The following is a 25,666-nucleotide window of genomic DNA, read 5'->3' on the forward strand; positions in this document are numbered from 1 at the left end:
GAAACTTGGCAGTCAAATGTAGATGTCTGCAGGACATATACGAACTCCTCAGAGCGGTGCATGAATGTCTCACTGGCTTGTAAACCTCTCACTGATGTTTGCGCATCTCCAATTTGCTCCCCTCCAAGGACCTGCTCATTCCCCTCAAAAGACCCAAGGCTCACATCTGAGTGAGAAAGGCATACATCCTCATAGCAGAGAATATAGCCTTGATATGAAATGACTAGAACTATAGCATAAATATCACATAGCTGCATAACGTTCTTAAACAAGTCTAGTAAACAAGTGCAATTCTCTAACTCCATTATAAAATGTCCAACTTTGTGGAGAATCCAAGAATGTCAGTGTACTGAAACTTCTATTTCCAACATTAGATATTATTTTAATTTCCAACAGACAATCACACATGCACAGATCTAATGTTAAAGTCGTTGATTTCAGACTGTGAAAGACAGCCAGGAAAGAGTAGTTGAAATCAGACTGTGCGCAAGACCAGTCTCTCCACCAGCATTGAGCTCAATTTCAGTTTAACCCAGTCCCTTCAGGAAACTCATTTAATATGAATGAGAAGAATTGGAAACTAGATTTGTTTATGCGTTTCAGAAATCAAATAGAATGGCTCAGTTCAAAAGGGAATTCACCCAACCGCTAAACCTATATACAGACCAAATGTCACCCAGCACAACTAGAACACGAGAGCAAAACAGAGTAGTAGCATAACACATGTCCTTCGTTGTCCCCCGTTAAGTCAGCCAGGCTAGCATGGCAGCAGGCTGATAGTGAGTGGTGGCAAACATTTGAGGCCAGGGATACAGTATGAACTAAGTACGACATGGTGCAAAGGTGTCTATGCATCAAAGGTGTTTTTGCATCAGTACTCAATGGTAACAATGACACAGCGATAAGAACTTGGTTTTGTCAGGACAGAGACTCTTGAGCTGGAAGGCGGAAGCACTTACCCAGCAGATTGATAATGCCTTCATTGTAGGCTGCAAACAGTCGAATGGAATCTTTAAACAGAAGCATGAAGGACGCGTTGATCACTCCATTGGTGAGCTCGTTGGCGTTGACCTGGAGATGGAGGGGTCCAAAGCAGATGAATTGACAGTCAACCTATCGAGCACTCATTGGTCTGACTCCCAGAGCTCCCAATCCACAGGACAGAGGTAAAGGATCTCGATTACTCAATCGTTGACTATGTTTCTTGCAATACAGGAGCTTAAGAGTTGAGGCCATAGCAATACAACAACGTACAAAACGTCAAGCATTGAAAACTCACGTTGAAGTCAAGAAGCGCATCCATCTGGTTTTGGATAATCGGTATGGTCTTTAGTAACTTTTCTGTGTTCATGGTTCTCATAACGCCATCCGCCCTGGGGTAAAGATAATATTCCAATCATTAAGGGCCCAATCCTAATGGCTTTGGACTGTCATGAATGTGTGTACTAAGCTGAAGCATGCAATTTAAAAGAATGCACTTAGATGCCAAATCAACCTCTAGCCGCTAAACTACATGCACTTGTGGAAGAATAAGCACTATGCCAAAAAAAATATCCAAAATACTTCTCAGGACTCGACTGTACAGTATTTATACAATATAGATGCTAGCTGAGCCTGACAGTATAAGGAAATGTGAATAGAGAATTAGTCCTTACCCTCGTTTAACTTTTGTAAAGTCAAAAGCGACTTGTCGATACGACACAGCCTTCTCATTCAGGTAGCGACTATATCTCCTTATGAACGTTGACATGTCATAGCCTGAAAAAGACAATAGGGGAATTACTCTGAGCATTTTGGTATACAGTACTAGTCAAACATTTGGACACTTACTCATTCAAGGGTTTTTCTTTATGTGTACTATGTTCTACATTGTAGAGTAATAGTGAAGACATCAAAAACTATGAAATAACATATGGAATCATGTAGTAACCAAAATAAGAGTTTAACAAATAACAATTTTTCAAAGTAGCCACCCTTTCTTTCTTTTCAGAGGGTGGCAACTAGCCTATACTCTTAACTGTTTATTAGGGAAAATAAGGGATGCACTTGAGCTTGAATAAGCCAAGGCACATTCTTCCATTGATTTATGAAAGTTACGACTACTGATTTTTTTCGTCGATTTATGGGCTACTTCCCGTCGGACAAATACACAGGCAAACTTTAGGACACTTCAAGTGTGTGTTCCAGTGTTGCCATGATACCAATGTCACACTATCGTGATACTTGTGAAAGCTTTACATGGAAAAAGAAAACCGACTGAATTGTATGGCCCTTTGAGGAACACCTGTTATGTGAAATATTATGTGCAATAGCTTGAAAAATAAACAAATGGGACTCATAAGGGTGTCACGTTTATTTTCCAAGCTATTGGACATTCGGTCAGTTTACTGATTTCTTTTCCGCAACTGCAATACTGAGAATTGTGCCAAAACAACTTCAAACAATGTATGAAAATGACCATGAACTATCATAAATACAGTACGTATCGTAAATATAGTCCCATATTTCTCCTAAAGCAAAGGCCCACCATCAAGTGGATTTCTGTCATGAGCGCTATACTCCAACCTAAATCCAGTCGTCATTAAAACTGATAGCTCCCTATCCCCCTAATTTATACTTGACAAAAGGCATTAGGTTATTATTAGTGGCGCTTAATCTGCCTTTACACTCCCCCTTGAAAGTATCACTGGTCTGGGCTGCCAGGCATCTTGTTAACATGGGAAACAACTTTAAGTAAATACATTTTGCTGGGCCTGATGTGAGCTGAGTGTTGCCATTTCATTGGGAATAGAGCAAAAAGGTTAGGACTGTCTAAAATAACAGTTCTCCGCTTCTAACAGTTTGGCAGGTCTCAATATCGCCTGTTGTGTGTACACACACACACACAGTTGGTAAAAGTTATGGTACGCTGCAGGTTTTGAATAGAGCTGACGTTTCCTTATTCTACATGTCAGATAAGCATGCTTGTTCGGGAAAATATATTTATATCTGAATGCCTAAAAAAAAAAGGTGCTACAGTACACAGGATTTTTTTTAAATGTTTGCATTGTAACTTTAGAAGCCGTCCATAATATATTTGCTGCCAACAGTGGAATGATATTGTTTCACAGTATTACTTATCTGCCAGTGTTGTGATTGGCTGTGATTGATTTTGTCCGCTGGAGCGGCATCTGTTGTCAAACTGGGAAAGCTGTTCTGACTTTGTGGCTGTGTTATCTAGTGGAAATCGCTCTGTCATTCTACACCGTTCCCTCAATGATTCCCTACACTGAAGTGTAGGGAATCATTGTACCATCTAAATCCCTGAGAAATATATTTCCATTAACAAATATCATTTTACAGCTGTTTGAAGCTGGTGGACCAAAACTAAAAGTTAATTTCGGTTTTGGTCGACCAGCTTCAAACGGCTGTAAAAAAATATGTTATAACACAGCCAAAGTCAGAACAGCTTTCTTAGTTAAACAACAGATGCTGCTCCGGTGGGAGAAATCAATAGGTGAATATCACAGCCAATCAAAACACTGGCGGGTAAGTAATATTGCAAAACACGGTAGATATATTATGGACATTTTCTGAAATTACAATGCAAAAATTCAAATGTGTAGCACCTTTAAAATATTGGAGCGTGTCATCTCATCCAGTTTAGACGATACTGAACCCCTGATAAAATAGAGTGCTGCAGCAAAGTTTGTGCAGAGCTGACATTACTCACCTTGCAGGCCACTTTTGTCCAAAAAGTTACTGAGGTTGAAAAGCGTATTCCTTGAAGCCATGTACTGTATAAATCTCTGCAACACAGAAACATGTGTGCAAACCTTTATAGATGGTGAATGCAAATGATTGACTAACAGCAATACAAGACAACCACTTTTGAAAATGCATAGCAATGTTACATAAGAGAGGCCCCTCAAAAGAAGAAGTATAATACAAAATGACAATTCTGTGGACTGGATATTGCTGACACTTTTCAAACCACTAGTGTTAAAAGGATTTCAAAAGACCTTAACACCACACAGTATTAGTGTCACTCCTGACACTGAATTTATTTTCTTACACGTGAAATCTTTCATGACATAATATTTAAGAGAGAAAGGCATCACCAGGAGTACAGCATGTTACAATGGTATAATTGCCGTATGTATGGAGGGATAGGGGTTGAGTTGGAATTCAGAGTGTGTCTGGCATGACATGCCTCTCTGATCACCAAGGAGTCAGATCCATTATCTACGGCTCTGCTGGAAGTGTTGAGTTGCAGAGCTCTGGAGTGAAAAAAATCCCCAGGTAAAAAAATTCCCTCACCCAACCCTAACCTTAACCATTTTTGCCCCTAGACAGGTTTCACTCACCTCGTTGCCGTAGACCATGGTGTGGTGGGTGGCGGTGAGAGACTTGAAGACCACCACCCAGCTGGTGCTGGCCGTCCTCTCAAACAACGTGTCTGCCAGCTGGGGGATGTTCACGTTCATCTCATTGGTGCAGTGGATCAAGTCTGGGGGAGAGAGAAGGGGAAACAGTCACTGTAGGGTCTTAATGGAATAGTATTGTGTGTGTGTGAGAGACAAAGTGTGTGTTTGACTGCATGCGAGTGAGTGTGTAAGCGAAAGTGTTGGCAAATGTTATTTTGAACAACCAGTTCCACCGAATCAAGCCGTTCTGGTGAGCTAACGACAAACTTCTTGGTACAGGCTCTCGTCAGTTGGACCCACCAGGTTTGACAGAGCACTAAGTCCGTATGGTGCCGTTTAGCACAGCCCAGGATAGGTTGCATCCAGTGTTTATATTCAGGCTGTTGTCACAAACGTTTGAGGATAGCGCATCCTGGGCATTATTTAGCCTTTGGCAGGGCTCCCATGCCATCTGGCCTGTAGTGAAAGACGATGCCTTCTGGCACCTTTCCATCAGTGCCATGAGACTGGTCTCTCATGCCAGATCTCATCAGGTCATTCATACACCCTCTAATACAGGCCTTAAACAGAGATTTCTCCCTCTCTCACACACAGAAGATGGTCCATCACTGAAAGCTCGAGGAAATCTGCTGCTAGCACTGATAAGATTTCACCAATCATGTACCGTTCTATGACAACACAGTAGCTGGCTGATCAAACATTGAAATACACTGAACAAAAAATAAACGCAACACGTGAAGTGTTGGTCCCATGTTTCATGAGCTGAAATAGAAAACTCCAGAAATGTTCCATACGCATGAAAAACGTATCTCAAATTCTGTGCACAAATTTGTTTATGTCCCTGTTAGTGAGCATTTCTCCTTTTCCAAGATAATCCATCCACCTGACAGGTGTGGCATATCAAGAATCTGATTATTACACAGGTGCACCTTGTGCCGGGGACAATAAAAGGCCACTAAAATGTGCAGTTGTCACAACACAATGCCACATGTCTTAAGTTGAGGGAGCGTGCAATTGGCATGCTGACTCCAGGAATGTCCACCAGAACTGTTGCCAGAAGATTGAATGTTCATTTCTCAACCATAAGCCGCCTGAAATGTCATTTTAGAGAATTTGCCAATACGTCCAACCGGCCTCACAACTGCAGACCACGTGTAACCATGCCAGCCCAGGACCCCTACATCAGGCCTCTTCACCTGGAGTGCTCGTCTTAGACCAGCCACCCGGACAGCTGATGAAACTGCGGGTTTGCACAACCGAAGGATTTCTGCACAGAAACAATCACAGGGAAGCTCATTGTGTGCTCATCGTCCTCACCAGGATCTGGACCTGACTGCAGTTCGGCGTCATAACCTACTTCAGATGGGCAAATGCTCACCTTCAATGGCCACTGGAACGCTGGAGAAGTGTGCCCTTCACAGATGAATCCCAGTTTCAACTGTACCAGGCAGATGGCAGATAATCTGATGACACTATTTGTAACACAACCACTTGGGAAGATTTCAGATCAGACAGTTGTCAGCCAAGACATAGAATAAAATTCAACCTTCACAGCTTGGGGGTTATTCAATCAAAAGTGGTATACAGGAGTTTGCACATGCACACTCTCTAGGTGCATTGTAAGCGCAAAAGGCTGATTAAACAAGCACCAACCTATCTTACATGTAAAACCCATTGAGACCTTGTTCTCTGATTTTCCTTCCCCGTTTTAAGCAACACATGACTTTAGGGGGCTGTTCCCGCAATACAATATTCAAAATGATCACTTGCCAAATGGTTGCTTCGCAAATAACGTCAAAATATTTTTGCAATTATTTGTTGTAAAAGGCAAATAATTTAACAGATCAAACTAAATATCCATTAACAAAATGTGGAATTTATACACATCACAAAAAAAGTATGTTACAGTGAAATGCAGGCTAGTTATTACTAAGTGCTACCATGTTGACCTACAGTTGAAGTCGGAAGTTTACATACACCTTAGCCAAATACATTTAAACTCAGTTTCACATTTCCTGACATTTAATCCTAGTAAAAATGCCCTGTTTTAGGTCAGTTAGGATCACCAATTTGTTTTAAGAATGTGAAATGTCAGAATAATAGGAGAGAGAATTATTTCAGCTTTTATTTCTTTCATCACATTCCCAGTGGGTCAGAAGTTTACATACACTCAATTAGTATTTGGCAGCATTGCCTTTAAATTGTTTCAGGCAGCCTTCCACAATAAGCGGTTTTGGAGCAGTGGCTTCTTCCTTGATGAGCAGCCTTTCAGGTTATGTCAATATAGGATATTTTTACTGTGGAAAAATATACTTTTGTACCAGTTTCCTCCAGCATCTTCACAAGGTCCTTTGCTGTTCTGGGATCGATTTGCACTTTTCTCACCAAAGTACGTTCATCTCTAGGAGACAGAACTCGTCTCCTTCCTGAGCGGTATGACGGCTGCGTGGTCCCATGGTGTTTATACTTGCGTACTATTGTTTGTACAAATGAACGTGGTACCTTCAGGCGTTTGGACATTTCTCTAAAGGACGTACCAGACTTGTGGAGGACTACCATTTTTTTCTGAGGTATTGGCGGATTTCTTTTGATTTTCCCATGATGTCAAGCAACGAGGCACTGACTTTGAAAGGTAGGCCTTCAAATACATCCACAGGTCCACCTCCAATTGACTCAAATGATGTCAATTAGCCTATCAGAAGCTTCTAAAGCCATTACATTTTCCAAGCTCTTCAAAGGCACAGTCAAATTAGTGTATGTAAACTTCTGACCCACTGGAATTGTGATAGTGAATTATAAGTGAAATAATCCGCCTGTAAACAATTGGAAAAATTGTGTCATGCACAAAGTAGATGTCCTAACCAACTTGCAAAAACTAGTTTGTTAACAAGACATTTGTGGAGTGGTTGAAAAATGAGTTAATGACTTCAACCTAAGTGTATGCAAACTTCTGACTTTAACTATATATATATATATATTTGTATCTATGTCTGACATATTCAATCAATCCCTATCCCAGTCTGCTGTTCCCACATGCTTCAAGAGGGCCACCATTGTTCCTGTTCCCAAGAAAGCTAAGGTAACTGAGCTTAATGACTAATCGCCCCGTAGCAAACACTTCTGTCATCATGAAGTGCTTTGAGAGACTAGTCAAGGATCATATCACCTCCACCCTACCCGACTCCCTAGACACACTCCAAGTTGCCCCAATAGGTCCACAGACGACGCAATCACACTGCCCTAACCCATCTGGACAAGAGGAATACCTATGTAAGAAAGCTGTTCATCGATTACAGCTCAGCATTTAATACCATAGTACCCTCCAAACTCGTCATTAAGCTTGAGACCTTGAGACTCAACCCCACTCTCTGCAACTGGGTCCTGGACTTTGACGGGCCGCCCCTAGGTGGTGAGGGTAGGAAACAACAATCTCCACTCCGCTGATCCTCAACACTGGGGCCTAACAAGGGTGCGTTCTGAGCCCTCTCCTGTACTCCCGGTTCACCCATGACTGCGTGGCCATGTACGCCTCCAACTCAATCATCAAGTTTGCAGACTACACAACAGTGATAGGCTTGATTACCAACAACGAGACGGCCTACAGGGAGGAGGTGAGGGCCCTCGGAGTGTGGTGTCAGGAAAATGACCTCACACTCAATGTCAACAAAACAAAGGAGATGATCGTGGAATTCAGGTAACAGCAGAGAGAGCACCCCACTATCCACATCAATGGGACAGTAGTGGAGAAGGTTCATCGGCGTACACATCACGGACAAACTGAAATGGTCCACCCACACAGACAGTGTGGTGAAGGCGGCGCAATAGTGCCTTTTCAACCTCAGGAGGCTGAAGATATTGTTACGGAGTCTAGTTGATAGGTAATCGACTAGCCGGACTGTTCCCCGGGACTCCAGTTGTAGGGATTTGTACAATGCATAAACAAGGCTATTGAACCTGACATTGGTGTCTGTCTTTATTCCTTTATCTAACATATCATACTGAAACATGGTATCAGAAGTGGCTCGGAAAACACACGTTTGTTATTTTTGTAGCTAAGTACAGTATAGGCGCAGTTACGTTCCATATGCGAACACACGCCGTTTCCTACTCACAACACTGATCAACTCGTTGTTAGCTGGCTAGCTAGCATCACTACCTACGTCAATGACTGAAGGCAAAGAAATCTCATATTCAATTGCTATGGCAGCGAACATTCCGCCGCCAAATCCCATGGTTCTCACAGGGGACTGGAATACTAATTGGGACAACTTCAGGGATGAATTCGAGGACTATGCGCTGGCGACCGGTCTACATGAGAAAGCCAACGAGGTACAAGCTGCAACTCTGAGGAGTTTAATGGGCAGCGAATGCAGGCATATCTACCGGCACAATCTAACCCTCACAGCACGACAACAGTGTGATGCAAAGGCTATATTGGATGCATTGGAGAATTACTTCAAACCCGCCAGAAACGTAATTTATGAGCGGTTCGTTTTCGGAAGCTGTAAACAGGAAGAGGGTGAGTCAGTACACAACTTTGTAACCCGTTTGAGAGAGAAATCCGCCACTTGTGAATACGGGGGATTGAAAGATGAATTGATTCGTGACAAAAATAGTGCTGGGAATTGCAAATGAGGATACACGCCGGCGTCTACTGAGACTTAACATTAGTAACTGCCATCGAAATGTGCCACACTGCTGAAGTCACTGACATGAGAATGAGAGCAATGGAAATCGAAACCCCACGCTCCGACGTTGATACTGTTCATGCTGTTGCTAGGCAGACATTCAGACTAAACCAATCGAGGCAGAGCAATTCACCACGAACGGTGAACACAGAGAGCCCCGTAGCATGTAAATACTGTGGGAATACACACACACACGTGGCAAAGAGCACTGCCCTGCCTACGGAAAACCATGCAGAGCTTGTGGAACTAATAATCATTTTGCAAAAGTGTGTCTCAAAAGCAAAAGAAGGATGAGTGAGGGCAAGATTCACTGTGTTGATGATGTCACTCAATGTTCAGAGCTGAACAGTGAAAGTGACATTTACATGCATGAATCCATTGGGGCTGTACACTCAAGAGGGAAGAAATGGTTTGTGACACTACGATTACACAACAAGCAACAACAATGTCAACTGGATTCTGGTGCTACATGCAACGTAATGAGCTACAAAGACAAAATCAATCTGGCACCTGACATATCTATTGCCCAGCGATACTAGACTAAAGCTGTACTCAGGAGAGCTAATGAACTCTATGGGCACCTTTGAGACCGAATGTGTTAGTCGGGGACGCAAACACAAGCTGGAGTTTGAGATTGTAAAAACCAGTCAACATCCTCTCCTCTCAGGCTCTACATGCGAACGCCTGGGACTGATGCAGTTCACTGTACCAAATGACCTGCACATTGTGGATCATGTCCAGCATGGACCCCTGTCCAAAGAACTACTCAGCAGATATGACGATGTATTCAACATGCCCGTTGAATCAGTGCCTGTGGAGGTACACTTTGAAGTGGATGAGAGCATCACTCCAGTCCAGTGTGCTCCTCGCAATGTGCCCATTGCAATGAAAGTGGCTGTGAAGGCCCAGCTGGACAAGTATGAGGCCGATGGCCACATGACATCTGTGACTGAACCAACTGACTAGATCAGCAATATGGTCATAGTGAAAAAACCAGAGAAGCTGAGGGTCTGCATCGACCCAAAGCATCTGAACCAAGCACTGAAACGATCCCACTACATCATGCCGACACTGGAGGATGTCCTCTATAAGCTTCCCAAGGCCAGGATTTTCACCTTGTGGATGCCCGAGATGCATTCCTTCAATGCAAGCTGGATGAAGAAAGCAGCCTCATGACTACATTCTGGACCCCCTGGGGTCAGAAACGCTGGCTCAAGCTCCCGTTTGGTGTCTCAGTGGCGCCTGAGATATACCAACGTAAGCAGCACGAGTTAGTGGCTGGGCTCAAGGGCATTGAACCCATCGCCGATGATGTCCTGATCGTAGGCTGTGGTGACACAGACGAAGAAGCAGAACACGACCACGATGTGAAGCTCCTGGCACTGATGGAGCGCTGCCGATCAGTTAAGCTTCGCCTTGGCCTGAAGAAGCTGCAGTTCAAGGTGAAAGACGTCCACATTCTCTCGGCAAAAGGCCTGAAGCCGGACCCAGACAAGGTCAGAGCGATCCTCGACATGCCAAACCCGTCTGATGCAAAAGGAGTACAGCGTCTCATCAGCTTTGCAAACTATCTTGCAAAGTTCATGCCACACCTATCAGCAGTCTGTGAGCCTCTCTGCGCCGGTTGCTGGGCGAAGACACACCATGGCACTGGCTACCCAAGCACGAGGCCGCAGTGCAGGAGATGAAATCTCTGGCTTCGTCCATGCCAGTGTTGCGCTACTACGACGTCATGAAGCCTGTCACAATCCAGAGCGACTCCAGCCAAATGGGACTTGGATGCTGCCTTATGCAGGAAGGCCAGCCCGTTGCGTTTGCCTCGAGCGCTCACCCCCACCGAACAAAACTATGCACAAATTGAGAAAAAGTGCCTCAGCATAGTCTTCTCCTGCCAGCGATTCCATCACTACTTATATGGGCGAGACCTGGTCATCGCTGAAACTGACCACAAACCACTCATTGCCATATTCAGTAAAACTCTCCTCAACGTGCCCAAGAGGCTTCAAAGCATGCTCCTGACTCTGCAAAACTACAGCCTGAAGGTCATTTACAAGCCAGGACCAGAGATGTGCATCAGCAACACACTGAGCAGGGCAACAACACAATGTACAGGCAGAGGCACTGTCTATCAGCGGCAGGCCATCTGTTCGCTACAGCAGGAACAACAAGATGTTCAACAGATCAATCAGGCAGACTACTTAAACGTCACAGATCACCGCCTAGCCCAGACAAGGCAACACACTGACAAGGACGAACACCTACAGTCACTGAAGTCCATGGCTCTCGCAGGTTGGCCATACCTGAAAGAGGAGACACCTTTCACAGTGAGAGAATACTGGACCTTTCGAGATGAGATCAGCGTGCAAAATGGCGTCTTGTTCAGAGGTCAGAAGGTCATTATTCCCAAATCACTACGTCCAGAGATGCTTACCCGCATACACTCCAGTCACGTTGGAGGTGATGCATGCTACCGCCAGGCTCGTGAAACATTATATTGGCCAAACATGCAAGCAGAAATTAAAGACTTTGGCAGCAACTGTACCACATGCAACGAGTACGCTCATGAACAGCAAAAGGAAACCATGATGTCACACGAACTGCCCACAAGGGCCTGGCAAATAGTCAGCATGGACTTACTCAGCCACAGACAAAAGGACTATCTTCTCATCGTTGATCACTACTCTGACTTTTGGAAAATTTAACTGCTCCCTGACTTGTCTGCAGAGACGGTCATAAAGCGCTGCAAGGCGCAGTTTGCAAGGCAAGGTCAGCCTGACAAGGTAATCACGGACAATGGCCCACAATTCACTGCACAGTTCAAGCGTTTCGCCTCAGAATGGGAGTTTGACCACGTGACCTCCTCTCCAAGACACCCAAAAGCAAATGGCAAGGCAGAATCAGCTGTCAAGATTGCAAAAAACCTGTTAAGCAGGGCCTTGCGCGACAGCAACAACCCATGGAAAGCAATCTTACAGTGGAGGAACACACCCACCGAACACATGGACAGCAGCCCAGCGCCTTCTGTCCAGACGTCTGAAGACTACCATCCCCGTAGCTAACAAGCTACTTGAGCCCTGCGTCATGGTTGGCGTCACGGACAAACTGCGTCACAGAAAGCAGCTCGCTAAGTGCTTCTATGACCAGACTGCTCGGGACCTACCAGAGCTTGAGATGGGTGAAACGATAAGGATGAAACCGCTGCCGGGAGACCACACAGGACTTGAGGCTGGGCACATGCCTGCAGAGAGTTGCACCACGTTCTTACCTGGTGGATGTTGGTGGCTCCCTCTATCGTCGCAATCGGGTGGATCTGCGTGTAGCAGAGCAGACAAACCAGAACACGCCATACACTCACCTAGATGAGCTGGATCACAGTCCAGGCCTAAGGGTAAGGGCCGCAGAATTGAGACATGGGCCAATTGAAGGTGAGGCTTCTACCTCACCAAGCTCTCCAGCTCATGCCCCTAATCCTACCATTCACGGGTGGGTCGGCTGTGCAAGCTACCGGACAGGCTTACTCTGTAAGCAAGGGACTGTTAACTTGCCCTCGGTTAATTCAAAAAAAAAAATGTCTTAAATCATTAAATTACAATTAAAGGAAGATGACAACTGAAGTAAAAAAGAAAATGTAATGATTTTTCTATTGTTATGACCTGACTGTTAAGAACTTAATGTTGTACCTTTATGTTTGCACTTTCTATTGAAAAGGATGATGTTACGGAGTCTAGTTGATAGGTAATCGACTAGCCGGACTGTTCCCCGGGACTGTAGGGATTTGTACAATGCATAAACAAGGCTATTGAACCTGACATTGGTGTCTGTCTTTATTCCTTTATCTAACATATCATACTGAAACAGATATTTGCTCTTGTCATCTAAAACCCACAAACTTTTACAGACGCACAACCGAGAGCTTCCCGTCAGGCTGTATCGCCGCCTGGTACGGCAACTGCTCCACCCACAACCATAAGGCTCTCCATAGGGTAGTGACAGTGGCACAACGCATCACCGGGGGCAAACTACCCGCCCTCCAGGACACCTACACCACCCGATGTCACAGGAAGGCCAAAAAGATCAAGGACAACAACCACCCGAGCCACTGCCTGTTCACCCCACTATCATCCAGAAGGATAGGTCAGTACAGGTGGATCAAAGCTGGGACCGAGAGACTGGCAAACAGCTTCCATCTCAAGACCATCAGACTGTTAAGCAGCCATCACTAACATTGAGTGGCTACTGCCAACATACTGACTCAAATCTCTAGCCACTTTAATAATAAAAAAATTGGATGTAATAAATGTATATCACTAGTCACTTTAAACAATGCCACTTTATAAAAAGTTTACATACCCTACATAACTCATCTCATATGTATATACACTGTACTCTATACGATCTACTGCATCTTGCCTATGCCGCACGGCCATCGCTCGTCCATATATTTATATGTACATTCTTATTCAACCCTTTACATGTGTGTATATAAGGTAGTTGTGAAATTGTTAGATATTACTGCAGTCGGAACTAGAAGCAAAAGCATTTCGCTACACTCGCATTAACATCTGCTAACCCTGTGTATGTGACCAATACAATTTGATATAAATTTGATTTGACTGGCACACCCCTAAGTCTAGGAGAGAGGAAACTGACCATCTATTCACAGGAAGTATTAAAAACCATTTAAGGGCAGAATTCAGAAGATGCTAGTCAACCTGAGCATAGCACCTTGTGGTAGACAAAATACAGATGTTAATTGAGTCTTGCATAGCTTCACACCATAAATCTTGCATTCGCTCTGTTAACATCTGGAGACACTACCGTCAGAAAGTTGGCTTCGGCAGCAGCAGAGGAAAAGGACAAAAACTAGAGCCTACTAAAATGGCTGGGATTACTCTTGGAACTACTAGCAAACATATACTTTATCACCATTCTAGTTAATGTAGCGTTTCTGAAACCCTTTGATTCTGACTCCCAACATCTACCAAGCTATTGGTTCTAGTAAAAAAATATATATAAAATGTAAAAATATATATATATATATATATATATATATATATATATATATATATATATATATATATATATATATATATATATATATATATATATATATATATATATATATATATATATATATTCTTTAAGTGTTTAAAATTAGACCAAACTTTTATTGTTAAATAAGCTTGCCAGAGTCCGATTTTAACAGGCTGAATTGGGCAAAATGCCTGACACATTGGTTCAAAAAGAGAGCCAGGCGTAGCAAAGTCCAGCAACCTAAATTGCAGTTTCACTCCATAAAGCAAACCAAGACCAATTTGCATGTTCTCTCATCTGACCCATGTATTCCAGGCAGTCCGTCTGATTCTTTGAAACTTCCCCCCCAAAAAAGTGTCACGCTTGAATTCAGAGATTTTGTACATGTAAGCACTGCAATCATGTACATAACGATCATAAATCTCACACAACAGATATAGGGTCTCATGAGACCAGCCTCTCTAACCAAAATAACACGGTTGGTGACTTGTCCGTTACTTTAGTTACCCAACCAAGTTTAAACCACTGGTCTCTTTGTAAAACACCAGCCTGAAAATCCTAGAAGGCCTACAGACTTTAGTCTAGTGCTAAATCGTCACAATGAAAGAGTACAGATAAGACAAGTCAGTCTTGGTGACGCACTATGGACCTGGGGCAGACCAGACTAAAATAACAAAAACAATGGCAGCAAGTGTCATATCAACAGTGTGCAAATTGAGCTTTTCACATCAGCACTGATTTTGGAAAGGATGTCACAGCTGAAACTGCAAAGGTCTCGAATCCAAAGCATGAAAAAGTTAGGAGTGCAAAGAACAAGCTGGTGGGAATCAGACAAGGCTCTATTCGGAATACTTTGTGGTTTGGGAGGGTTGTGTGGAAAGTTTAAAAATGAAAAGCATGACAAAAGGATTCCAGTAATGGCAAACCATGATATTTTGGGTAGAGCAAGTGCATTGCCAATGTCTGCAAAAGAGCCTGCATCAGCAGCTGTAGCCACATGTCAAGTCATAATTAAAAGATGAAATAAAGTGAAAATGATTACTAAACCATCCTAGAAATTAAAAGCTAGGTCACTTTCATAAGCTACTGTATATAATTTATTTGCAATCAATTTATAAATAATTGTAAGACATGCATTAATACATGCGATTCATGAGTCCAGATTTAGTGTGATGACATTAAGTGCTATGGAATGCTTATGCAGTGGTTGACCTGGACCTCCCGTTGAAAGTGTTTCTTCCCCGCACCATTTTCTCAGTCCTCGGTCATTGAGTCTACACACATTTATTCCAATTGCAAGGGTCAAGGGCTTGTACATAGGTCAAACGTACTGTAGATAAGGGTATTTAATAGCCATTACATGTTAGTGTTGACATGGTCAGGGCAGCTGACGTGAATTAAAAGCATTAAAATTAATTAAACAGTCCAATAAAAAGTAGAAGCCCCCCCCCCCCCCCCCCCCCCCCCCCCCCAATGGCCGAGGCATTTCCCTCACATTCCCTTGAGTTCCTTAATTAACACACAAGATTAAAGGGCCAAATATGCAAGGAACAGACTGATGGCGTCGGCAAACAGTTCCAATAAGCTCAGCAGAACACAAGGTTTACAGGGGGGAGATTATAAATGTGTAAAGTTATTTTTTACACTTATTGGGGGAAAAAAAATGGTTAGCATTAATTACCCCAAAACACTTCCTGCCTCCGGCATCTGTTTGACAGAAAAAAAACACATTAAGTGTACAGTATCGCGTTATGAGCCTTGCCAATGACTATTAATTTTGAAGAGACAGTTGCAACCATAAACATGAGCTTGGGAGGACACCATAGTGAAGCTATAGGCCTACAAGGGTTCAACATCTAAATAAAGAGTCATTTGTGATACAACTAATTCCTTTTCGACGACTGAATTACAAAAACTAGGCTTGAGTTTGAAGAAAATGTCCCCAGAAGTGGATTTCTTTTGGTTAGGAAGGTAGACGAGTTCATTTAGAAAGTTGAGTTGAATCGTTTTGTGGAAGACATTTTCAAAATGACACAAAAACTGTGCATACTTGAAATGCCATAAGCCAAAGACTAATTTGTCCAATCGTCACGGCGCTCTATTCAAAATGGTGTGTGGGGACTAAGGCTGGGGCGATATGGGCAAAATATCATTTTTCACATTTTTGACGCTATGACAGTATTTTATGATTTTGATTCATAAAAGTTCTAAAATTTGCTTTAAGAGTAGTGTGTGCCCTAGGGTGGCAACATATATATTCTAAATAATTTCAAATGGGTCTTTTCCATTCTGATTGTTTTATACTGTTCAATTCAACCTAAATAATTTGCTGCATTTCCATCAATTTCTGCATTTCCTGCACATTTGAGATCATTTCCACACTGCCACGATATGGGCAAAAATACTAGGCCTCATTTTTAACCAAATGTTGCAATTGAGATTTGGATCAAAACACTTGGGTGAACTTTTAGAATCATGGAAATAGAATATAAATAGTGGGCACTTTGAATACAGTGTTTGACATGACAACGAATGAAAATGCCATGGACGAGTTATTGCTCTGACTCAGTACTTTTTAGCTAGGTAGCTAACACGATTTGGCTTAACTTGCTAAGAAAAGACAAACTAGCCGTTTGCAGATGTAAGAAACAAACTAATATTGCACCTATAAAACACTTGTGGATTCATATTAAGATCAAATTGGAAACAATGTTGCGTTGACCATGCAGACTGAACGAAAGTGTCTAGTGGTCAAGCAACAACAAATGCGCTCCTTGAGTGACGGGGTGGGACTAGGTCTGTGTGGAAAGCGGCATGGAGAGAGAGAGAGCAGAGAGGGATGACTCAAGTAGCGGAGTAAACTATAAAAATGGACGTTACACACGGCATATCACATTTAACAAACCAAACATTCAAATACCGTTATAGAAGGTAAAGTGAAAACCCAAACCGGTCCGTGCATCAATACCAGTACATAGTAAAATACGGTATGCCGCCCAGCCCTAGTGGGGAGACAGTGGACAGACGATACGCATTCATAAATGACAGGAAGCCGATCAAAAGGGTATTACTCTTTTCCTACCCTCCCAAACAATCATCTCCCTGACATATTTGGAATACACACATACATATAAATCAACATCCTGCCCGGCTGTTGACAGTCAGGAAGTGAGTTTATTTCCCAAGCCTGCGGTGTAGTGGAGGGTGAACACAACTAATGTTTACGTACCTTTTTATTTTATTTTACCCATCCATTGTGAATATATGCATTGAAAATGTTGGGTGTTACTTTATTCACTGCAAACGGCGATCAGTGTTAACCCACAAAAATGTTATTTGCACTTCCCTAAACATTGATGTAGCATACAGCTTTGAATTAAGGCTCTACCTCCTCCAGTAAATATTTATTAAGCAGAACAGTAGCAGTTAACACTAGTCAATTACCAGAGGATTCCCCCCCTTTCAGAATTTTCATTTCAATTCAGTTTCTGAAATTGTAGAGGGATATGTTCCAGGAGAGTACAATTAGGTTAGTTCACTACGTGATCTTGCAGTGGACAGATGCAAGACGATTACAGTGCATTGACATTCTCAGCTAGAGTAGTCGGTGGCTCTTTCAAGGTCTGCGTTTGCATCAGTGGAATTTGTAACCAGTTTCCTTTTTTCCTCTATATTAGGGACCAGCTCTACACAGCATATGGATGATATGATCCAATCATTTTATACTGATAGAGTTGACCATGCTAAAAGTATTCAGTGATCACAACACAGGTATAGTAAGACCAGAGTGGGTCAATCTTTAAAAATCTTGCAGAAGACCCTGAACTGAAGGCAAACTGCCCACTTCACTTCATTGTAGACAAATGGTTAATGAGGTTAATCTATGAGAGTGGCCAATAGAGAAAAAAAATCTCCCGGAATATGGAGGTTAAAGAATGAATATTTGATGGTAGTGCCTGGTTTGCAGCTTTGAATCATGACACTGAATCGCAAAGGCTTTTCAGAATTACAGTGGGCTCCATTCAGTGGGGCAGGCGGTGTCAGCACTCTTTTTGCAGGACTGTCATTTGATGCCACTGCAGTCACATGCTCTGAGTGGACTGCGTTCTGCAGGGGGGGGGGGGTAAGGTTGAACCTGTGGCAGAGCCTCTCATGCTGCATGTACTACCGTGTCCTCTGGCCTGACCCAACTGACTGCTACCTCAGTGGTTACGGGACAGGACAGTAGGCATTAAGCAATAATTCAAGCTATAGGCAACCTAGTAGGTTCTAAGACCCCACTAACACACTGTGCAATACATAGGTTAAGAAAAAGAAAAACAGTTGGTGGTTCACATCAGTGCTTCAGAGGACAATTCATACACCCAATGAAGGCTTCTGATCTATAACACAAGCAAAATAAATGGCGTCCTCATGGCAGTCTCAAAAAAAAAAAAAAAAAAAAAATAGTTGTGCTCTGGGCCTTTACTAGTCCTGTATTAGCGGACCAATATAGCCGTCTGTAGCTTCCCGCGGCAATGCTTCATGGCACCTTCACACGGTTACTAGCAAAGCTAAAAGTGGGCCCAATTCAACCAATCCCATCAGTACCAATCCTCCTTGTCCACATTTTGAATCCATGTAGGCTTACTCAACATGCAATGTCAACTCAAACGCATAGAATTCTAAACGTGCTTCCTTGCTCAGCAGGGAGAATATTATGGTCACCAGTTTGACGGCATATGATTGTATCCATTTCAAATACAACTATTTTTCTTGTTTATGGGGCACTGAAGTGCTTGAGGGTTCCACTCTACACACTGAGGTTTGAAACCTACATGGATCATGCCCCTTACCCTCAGCAGATTCTAGGGAGCATCATGTTGCAGGATTGACTCACAAGTCAAACTCCCAGAATAAGTTTGGATCCTATAGAACACGCTTGCTCAGTAATCAGTATTGTACATGCACAGAGAGGAGAGATGTCCTCACAACTTAACATCGTTCTAAAATGACCTTTTACATTTCTGGTTAATTATCTAACTGAAATACACTCCTGCTCAGGGCTTTAAGTAGGAGGTGGTTGAGTGTTCAAAGTGACATAACACCTTGTCCCATGCAGCTAACCTCTATTGTGATGCAAATAGGTCCAGGAAACAATACAAGTGTTTTGTACAACAGATATTGTAGGCTTACATTATAATCAAAGTAACAAGATCAGGTAAACTCAAGCTTCCTAGTTTCAGTCTCACCTACACACCCAGTAAATCGGACAACCTTTTTTAGTAAAGTAGCTAGAATACAACATGGATACCTGGTATTTGCATGTTCATATGAGAAAAATGGAAAGGAAAGTCAGTGTTGAGGTTTCCTTCACAAAAGGAGGTGTGCTGACCCTAGATCTGTGTCCAGATCATTTGGACCACTGAGGTACTGTCAGGTGATTGCTACCACACCACCCACCCAGCTACTGTCGCTGAGGGACTATCGTATCTACTCCCTCCTGTGTGATTACTTTGGTTTAGGGCATGCATTGAGAGTTGTATGCCTGAGCTCAAATAAGAAATTAAGACTTCAAAAGTAAATTCCTTCTGGAAATAAACAAGGTGTAACTCTCATCCATCATGTTTGTCCAATTGGGAAGACCTTTGCACAAACAAATACACAAAGGATGCAATCAAAAAGGGAACAATTCCAAATGGAAGTCCAGGCATGCTGACTCACTGAAGGAAGGTGACGTTATAGTCAAGTACAAAGGTCCTCATCACAGACTTAAAAAAATAAAATAATGACTTTATTGTTCACCAAATGTAGCAATCATATCAAGTGGCAGGTGATGTGGGAAGTTGGGAACTATACTTCAATACCTCATTATGATCACACATCCTGTTTTGGGACGCAATGACAAAATAAAATGTTCCATTTACAGTGGTTGAAAAGTCCCTAAAGCATCAAATAGACTACACTCGCGATTGACCCTTGCACTTTGGGATGGGCAGAAATGGGTTAGCGTAAAAGCAATTAAACCATAAAATCACTAACATGCAATAAAATGGCAGTCTTTCCCCCCCCCCTCTGTAAATAGATGGGTGCAGTATTGAGTTGGGTAAGTTGCACCGATAACAGCAAACTGGATACTAAAGTGATAGCTCTATATTTCTAAAATTGCAAGAGCAGTCATCTTAGAGCACATTTTGCACCTGCTCTTAACCAAAGCAGACCAGAAAACAAGAGCAGGCTCATAACGTGGAAAAGACTACAGTTTGACCTTTGCACCATTTTGTTCCCCCTCTCTGGTAACTGTTAAGTCTCAAAGTTGTTTGGTGGAGTTTATTTAACAGGCTGTGTTAAAGAATGCGGACACTGGCCGGAAACCCTACCCAAATCAAAGGAGCTAAGAGAAAGGGGCCATATCTTGCGTACAAATCAGACCGGAGGGGAGCTAGACACCACTGCTATTTCGGTCTGAGGAAACGCCAACTCCAAGTGCTGCCGGCCCTCCTGAAGTACCTCCAACCTTTGTGACATTCCTGCTCCGCTCCTGCCACCCCCAGACTACAAAAGGCGCCTTGAGGCCCTCCCCAGCAGCCTCCTTATCAAGAAGCCAATCAAGAAGCCTTCTAGGGACAGGAGTCAGTGAGGTATGATGGCCTCTACACACTCTTTTAGCTTCGAGTTTCAGATATGCCCTTCAAAACCCCCGTCAAACACCACACATGACATTTCTTATTACAGAGCCAATGCTAAAAATAGTGCCCAGCAGGAAATTGGTTTCAGTCTCTAGTCACCGAAACGTATGCAAATAAGCAGCATGGTGTGAACAGATATTGATGTGGCGATGCCTGCAGTCAATCTACTTCAGCACTGATGCTAGGGTGTTGAGAATGACCCAGAATTTAAACCCATTAAACGGGAGTAACCCGACACGGCAAGGGCAAACACCAGGAAGAAACGGAATAAACTAGATGGAAAAAAAACAACCTAGACTGAGTCTGAACACATTTTTACCACCACCATAAACCAGGATACGGTCGAAATGGGTAATGCTAATGCCAACTTAAAACCTGTTCAGCCATTGAGAAGGCTTGTTATTGTAATTGCAAATAGTCACTGTAACAGAAAACTGTTCTGCTGGTGACTAAAATCGGTTGGCCATAAATACTTGATACCTCCAGTTTTTCATGAACAAGACTTGATGCACTCTTTTGTAGGTGTTATTTTTGTGCGTCAACATGCAATCACAACGTCAGTTTGTTGGAAAGGAAAAACCTTAACCACTGCTAATGTCATTTTCATTGAGACCTGCTTGTGCCTGGTTCAATGCATCAATATATCAGGAGTCTACTTTCAGTTTTTCAAATTGCCAGCATCTTATGGCTGAAATTGGGATCATGTGCTAATAGCAACTTTAAAAAATGTATTTTTAAAAAATGTGTAGAGTAAGAGAGAGACATGAACAATACAGCGAACTTAGTAAATGAGGCAATTCTGGTAAGTGCATGGAGGACGCCATATTTATGCACCACCGCCACTGTGAATTAGGGTAATCCCGGGTTCCCTGCGCTTTCGAATCCTGGTCTGGAGGTGGGTCTGACCCTGGTTTTTATCTCAAATCAAATACTTTTTCATTTGTCACATGCTCCGAACAGGTGGAGACCTTACCGTGAAATTCTTACTTAAAAGCCCTTAATAAAATGTATTGAACTGCATTGTTGGTTAACTCTATATTAAATAAACAAAAGTTTTTGTTTTTTTTTCCATTTAAAAAAAATCTAATAAAAAAGTAACAAATGTACACAACAATAATGAGGCCATGTACAGGGGCTACCGGTACCAAATCAATGTGAGGGGATACAGGTTAGTCGAGGTCATTTGTAAAAAAGTGACTATGCATAAATAATAAACAGCGAGTATCAGCAGTGTAAAAATCAGGTGAGGTGGTGGTGGTGGGGTCAATATAAACAATCCGGAAGGCCATTTGATTAGTTGTTCAGCAGTCTAACTGGGTCTGCTTTGGTGTATTTGGGCAGCCATGGATTTATGGGGCGGCAGGTAGGGTTGCCAGTTCAAATCCTAGGTCTGACAGGAGAAATCTGACAGGAAGTGAGCTGGCAACTGGAGGGTTGCTGGTATCAAATCCTAGATGCTGTTCTGAGGGCAAAAGGGGGAGCAACTCAATATTAGGTAGGTGTTCCTGTTTTGTACACTCAGTGTACAAAACAGTACATTCGGAAAGTATTCAGACCCCTTCCCTTTTTCCACATTTTGTTACATTACAGACTTATTCTAAAATGTATTACATTTCTAAAACCCTGTTTTTGCTTTGTCATTATGGGATATTGTGTGTAGATTGATGAGGGAACATGTTTATATAATCCATTTTAGAACAAGGCTGTAATGTAACAATTTGGAAAAAGTCAAGGGGTCTGAATACTTAGCGAATGCACTGTATAAGCGTGTCTTGGAGGGGTTTGCATAAAGCAAAGTCAAATTTTGGTTGGATTCAGAAGGAAGAACCGGAAAAACCTGAGTAGGTAGCCTGTTGTATTAGAGAATTTAAATAGAGCAAAAACATCACTGCAGTACTCTGACCACACTCATGACATGCTTCAATAGAAAATATGTATAATGAGAAATCAAATATACCAACACATGGTTGGATTGAGATCTAATTTCAGTAATTGCTTCCCAGGTTACTTGCCTGATTCAGTGTTTATTTTATTGTGTATTATGTGCATGCAAGTTGATTTCACAATGCTCATGAACCATATAACATGGGTGTGGTATAAGGTGTGGCGCACTGTGGTCTGGTCACAAAGATCCCATGGTACTTATCACAAGAGTAGGTGGTGTGAATCTGTGTCCCAGCTTTATTCCCAACATCATGGCCACCAAGGCTAATGGTCCCCTGATCCCTAATAGGCAAACATCACTCCTCACTGTGATAGCTGGGTCTTATCCAAAGGCCCAAAAAGGGTAAAAACTGACTGAATGAAAAACTGACTCAACTATGGTCAAATGTCAGGAAGTGCATAGGGTATTATTTTACATGCCTAGTCAGAACATCTTGCGGGTAATGACACTAAAAGTTACGTTTCTGTCGAGGTTCCCCATTGAACGATTAAAGAACAGAGTCAGCCAAAAATACTGGGAGGAGAAACCCTCTGATAACGTCTAGGTTCGCAGAGCATACGATCATGTAGGCACACTCAGTGGACAGTAAATTGCCTGTAAGCAAGTAAAATCGCTATTGGAAGGAGATAGAAGCCACCATAAACAAATTAGAGCAGTTCAGATTTATATTATTAAATAATTGCATTATATATATATATATATAATTTAAATTAGAACCATCATCCTTGGTGGAAGTCAAACCATTTCTTGATAAATTTAAAACGTTACAATAAATAGTAGCCTATAGGCTATGACGTGATTGTAATCCAGTTAATCTCATTGTTTACATGGCAAGCACGTGCCAAGGCTAATTTCAATAGAAAATTGACAGCATGACATCTGACTCGAATTTAGGGTAATTGTAGAACATTTCTAGATAATCTCGCATCGTTTCATAGGTAGGCGAACATCAGACAAGAACTACTTGATTATAGCCTACGGGTCAGTTTGTTCGTAGGCCTCAACCAGAGTCCAAACAATTTCTAACGAATACATACGCTTGATCAAACGCAACATTGTGGAAACTCGCCGACATATTGATACTTACAATCTAAATGTTTCTTTTTCGGCCCCATAATTTCATGCGTAGTCGCCTTGCACACAGTTTTTGCCACCGCAGATCCGGTAACACTGTGTTGAGCTGCGGTTATCCTGTCCGTAATGCTTTGCCCAGACATCTTCGCACTTCTGTATTAAGATATAGAACAAATGTTTCAAATCCTGTGGAATCGCTATTGTCCTCTGTAGCTTCCACAGTTCTGCCACATGACACAAAATAAAGACGAGAAAAATGAGACGGCAGGAACGTTACTCTTGTAGCTAAATCCCAGGGTGATATGTAGCCCACATCCACGATAAGTGAGCGTAAAATTGAAGTTTGGCTGTATATTATATTGGATACAAACTTAAGAGTTTTTACCTCTTGCCAATTCCGAATGAGCTCTCTCTCCTAACAAAGTCTTTCTCTCGCACTAACTGACTCCCCCTCTCTCGTTCTCTCGCACTAACTGACTCCCCCCTCTCTCTTTCTCTCGCACTAACTGACTCCCCCCCTCTCTCTTTCTCTCGCACTAACTGACTCCCCCTCTCTCGTTCTCTCGCACTAACTGACTCCCCCCTCTCTCGTTCTCTCGCACTAACTGACTCCCCCCCTCTCTCGTTCTCTCGCACTAACTGACTCCCCCCTCTCTCTTTCTCTCGCACTAACTGACTCCCCCCCCTCTCTCTTTCTCTCGCACTAACTGACTCCCCCTCTCTCGTTCTCTCGCACTAACTGACTCCCCCCTCTCTCGTTCTCTCGCACTAACTGACTCCCCCTCTCTCGTTCTCTCGCACTAACTGACTCCCCCTCTCTCGTTCTCTCGCACTAACTGACTCCCCCCTCTCTCTTTAGTTCCCACTGAATAAGTCTGTGCTCTTTTCTACTTCACCTCCCCCTGCTGGCTCCAATGGACTGGAGGCTTGCAGGAAAATGGCGGGTCTGAATCCTCCAGGGACGGGCTACAGCCTATCAGAAAGGAAGAGGTGAAGCAGTAGGGTCAACTCCACCCAGAATCTGTCCAGGCACATTGAGGGCGCGTTCCTGTGCCCAGGTTTTTTTTAGCCATATTCTAATAATTCTCATGTGCCATCATTTTGCTATGGTGAAACTTGCACTCACATAGAGAGAAATAGTGATGGCGGTTTATTGTAGGCACTAACTCCTATCATGGTTCGTTGGAAAAAACTTATTGGGAAAATGAATGGCATTTTTGTAGGGTTTTTGGATAAACGCCAAAAATAAGGTATGAAGGAAACACGGGTTTATATTTTATACGTTTTGTTCTCTGAGATAATCTTCATCAGCTAACATCACTTTTTGTGAATTTTGAAGAATGTATGTCATTTTAAAAAAGCACAAAGGCTTCATAATTCATAATCGTAATGTTAAATTACTGTTACTATCTAATAGAACGAAATGTGTTAGCTTTAGCACTTATTTTAAGCATTATTTTCCCATACATTTTTCCGATAGGATGGCTGAACCAACCAGAGGTCACTAATTTCCCGGTTTAAGACTTCAAACTGGTGGGCTCAAGATCTGAAATAATTGGATGGTGAAACTTGCTAGCCAACCAGAAAATCAAGGCGAAGCTATTAAGGCATTCTTGAAAGTCAGGGCAATCCTTGTCCTGCAAAGAGTTTGCATTTATTATTTTGCAAGTATTAGGCATTTAGAATGAAATGTGGAGTGGCACTTTTAAACTCGGACAAAAGAGATTCTAGTTCTAGGTCCCAAGAAACAAAGATATTCTGTTGGATCTGACAATTAATCTTGATGGTTGTACAGTCGTCTCAAATAAAACTGAAGGACCTCGGCGTTACTCTGGACCATGATCTTTCTTT

The 25,666-nt window shown here is 42.6% G+C and overlaps 1 protein-coding gene across 20 annotated transcripts in view; it reads right to left on the minus strand.

The window, feature by feature from the left end:
- The window catches only part of picalma (phosphatidylinositol binding clathrin assembly protein a), a 57,729-nt gene extending 33,366 nt beyond the window's left edge, over nt 1-24,363 (minus strand). For all 20 annotated transcript variants that reach the window (XM_036937727.1, XM_036937726.1, XM_036937713.1 and 17 more), the window contains exons 1-7: nt 24,201-24,363; nt 23,829-23,968; nt 4,347-4,489; nt 3,713-3,788; nt 1,656-1,758; nt 1,280-1,373; nt 960-1,071 (exon numbers count right to left, since the gene is read on the minus strand). In XM_036937727.1, coding sequence (XP_036793622.1) covers nt 960-1,071; nt 1,280-1,373; nt 1,656-1,758; nt 3,713-3,788; nt 4,347-4,489; nt 23,829-23,958 — 658 coding nt within the window. In that variant the 5' untranslated portion in view covers nt 23,959-23,968; nt 24,201-24,363. The remainder of the gene's footprint in view (nt 1-959; nt 1,072-1,279; nt 1,374-1,655; nt 1,759-3,712; nt 3,789-4,346; nt 4,490-23,828; nt 23,969-24,200) is intronic.
- Nucleotides 24,364-25,666: the final 1,303 nt, after the last annotated feature.

This window comes from Oncorhynchus mykiss, chromosome 12, assembly GCF_013265735.2.
Source record: "Oncorhynchus mykiss isolate Arlee chromosome 12, USDA_OmykA_1.1, whole genome shotgun sequence".
Taxonomy (NCBI): domain Eukaryota; kingdom Metazoa; phylum Chordata; class Actinopteri; order Salmoniformes; family Salmonidae; genus Oncorhynchus; species Oncorhynchus mykiss.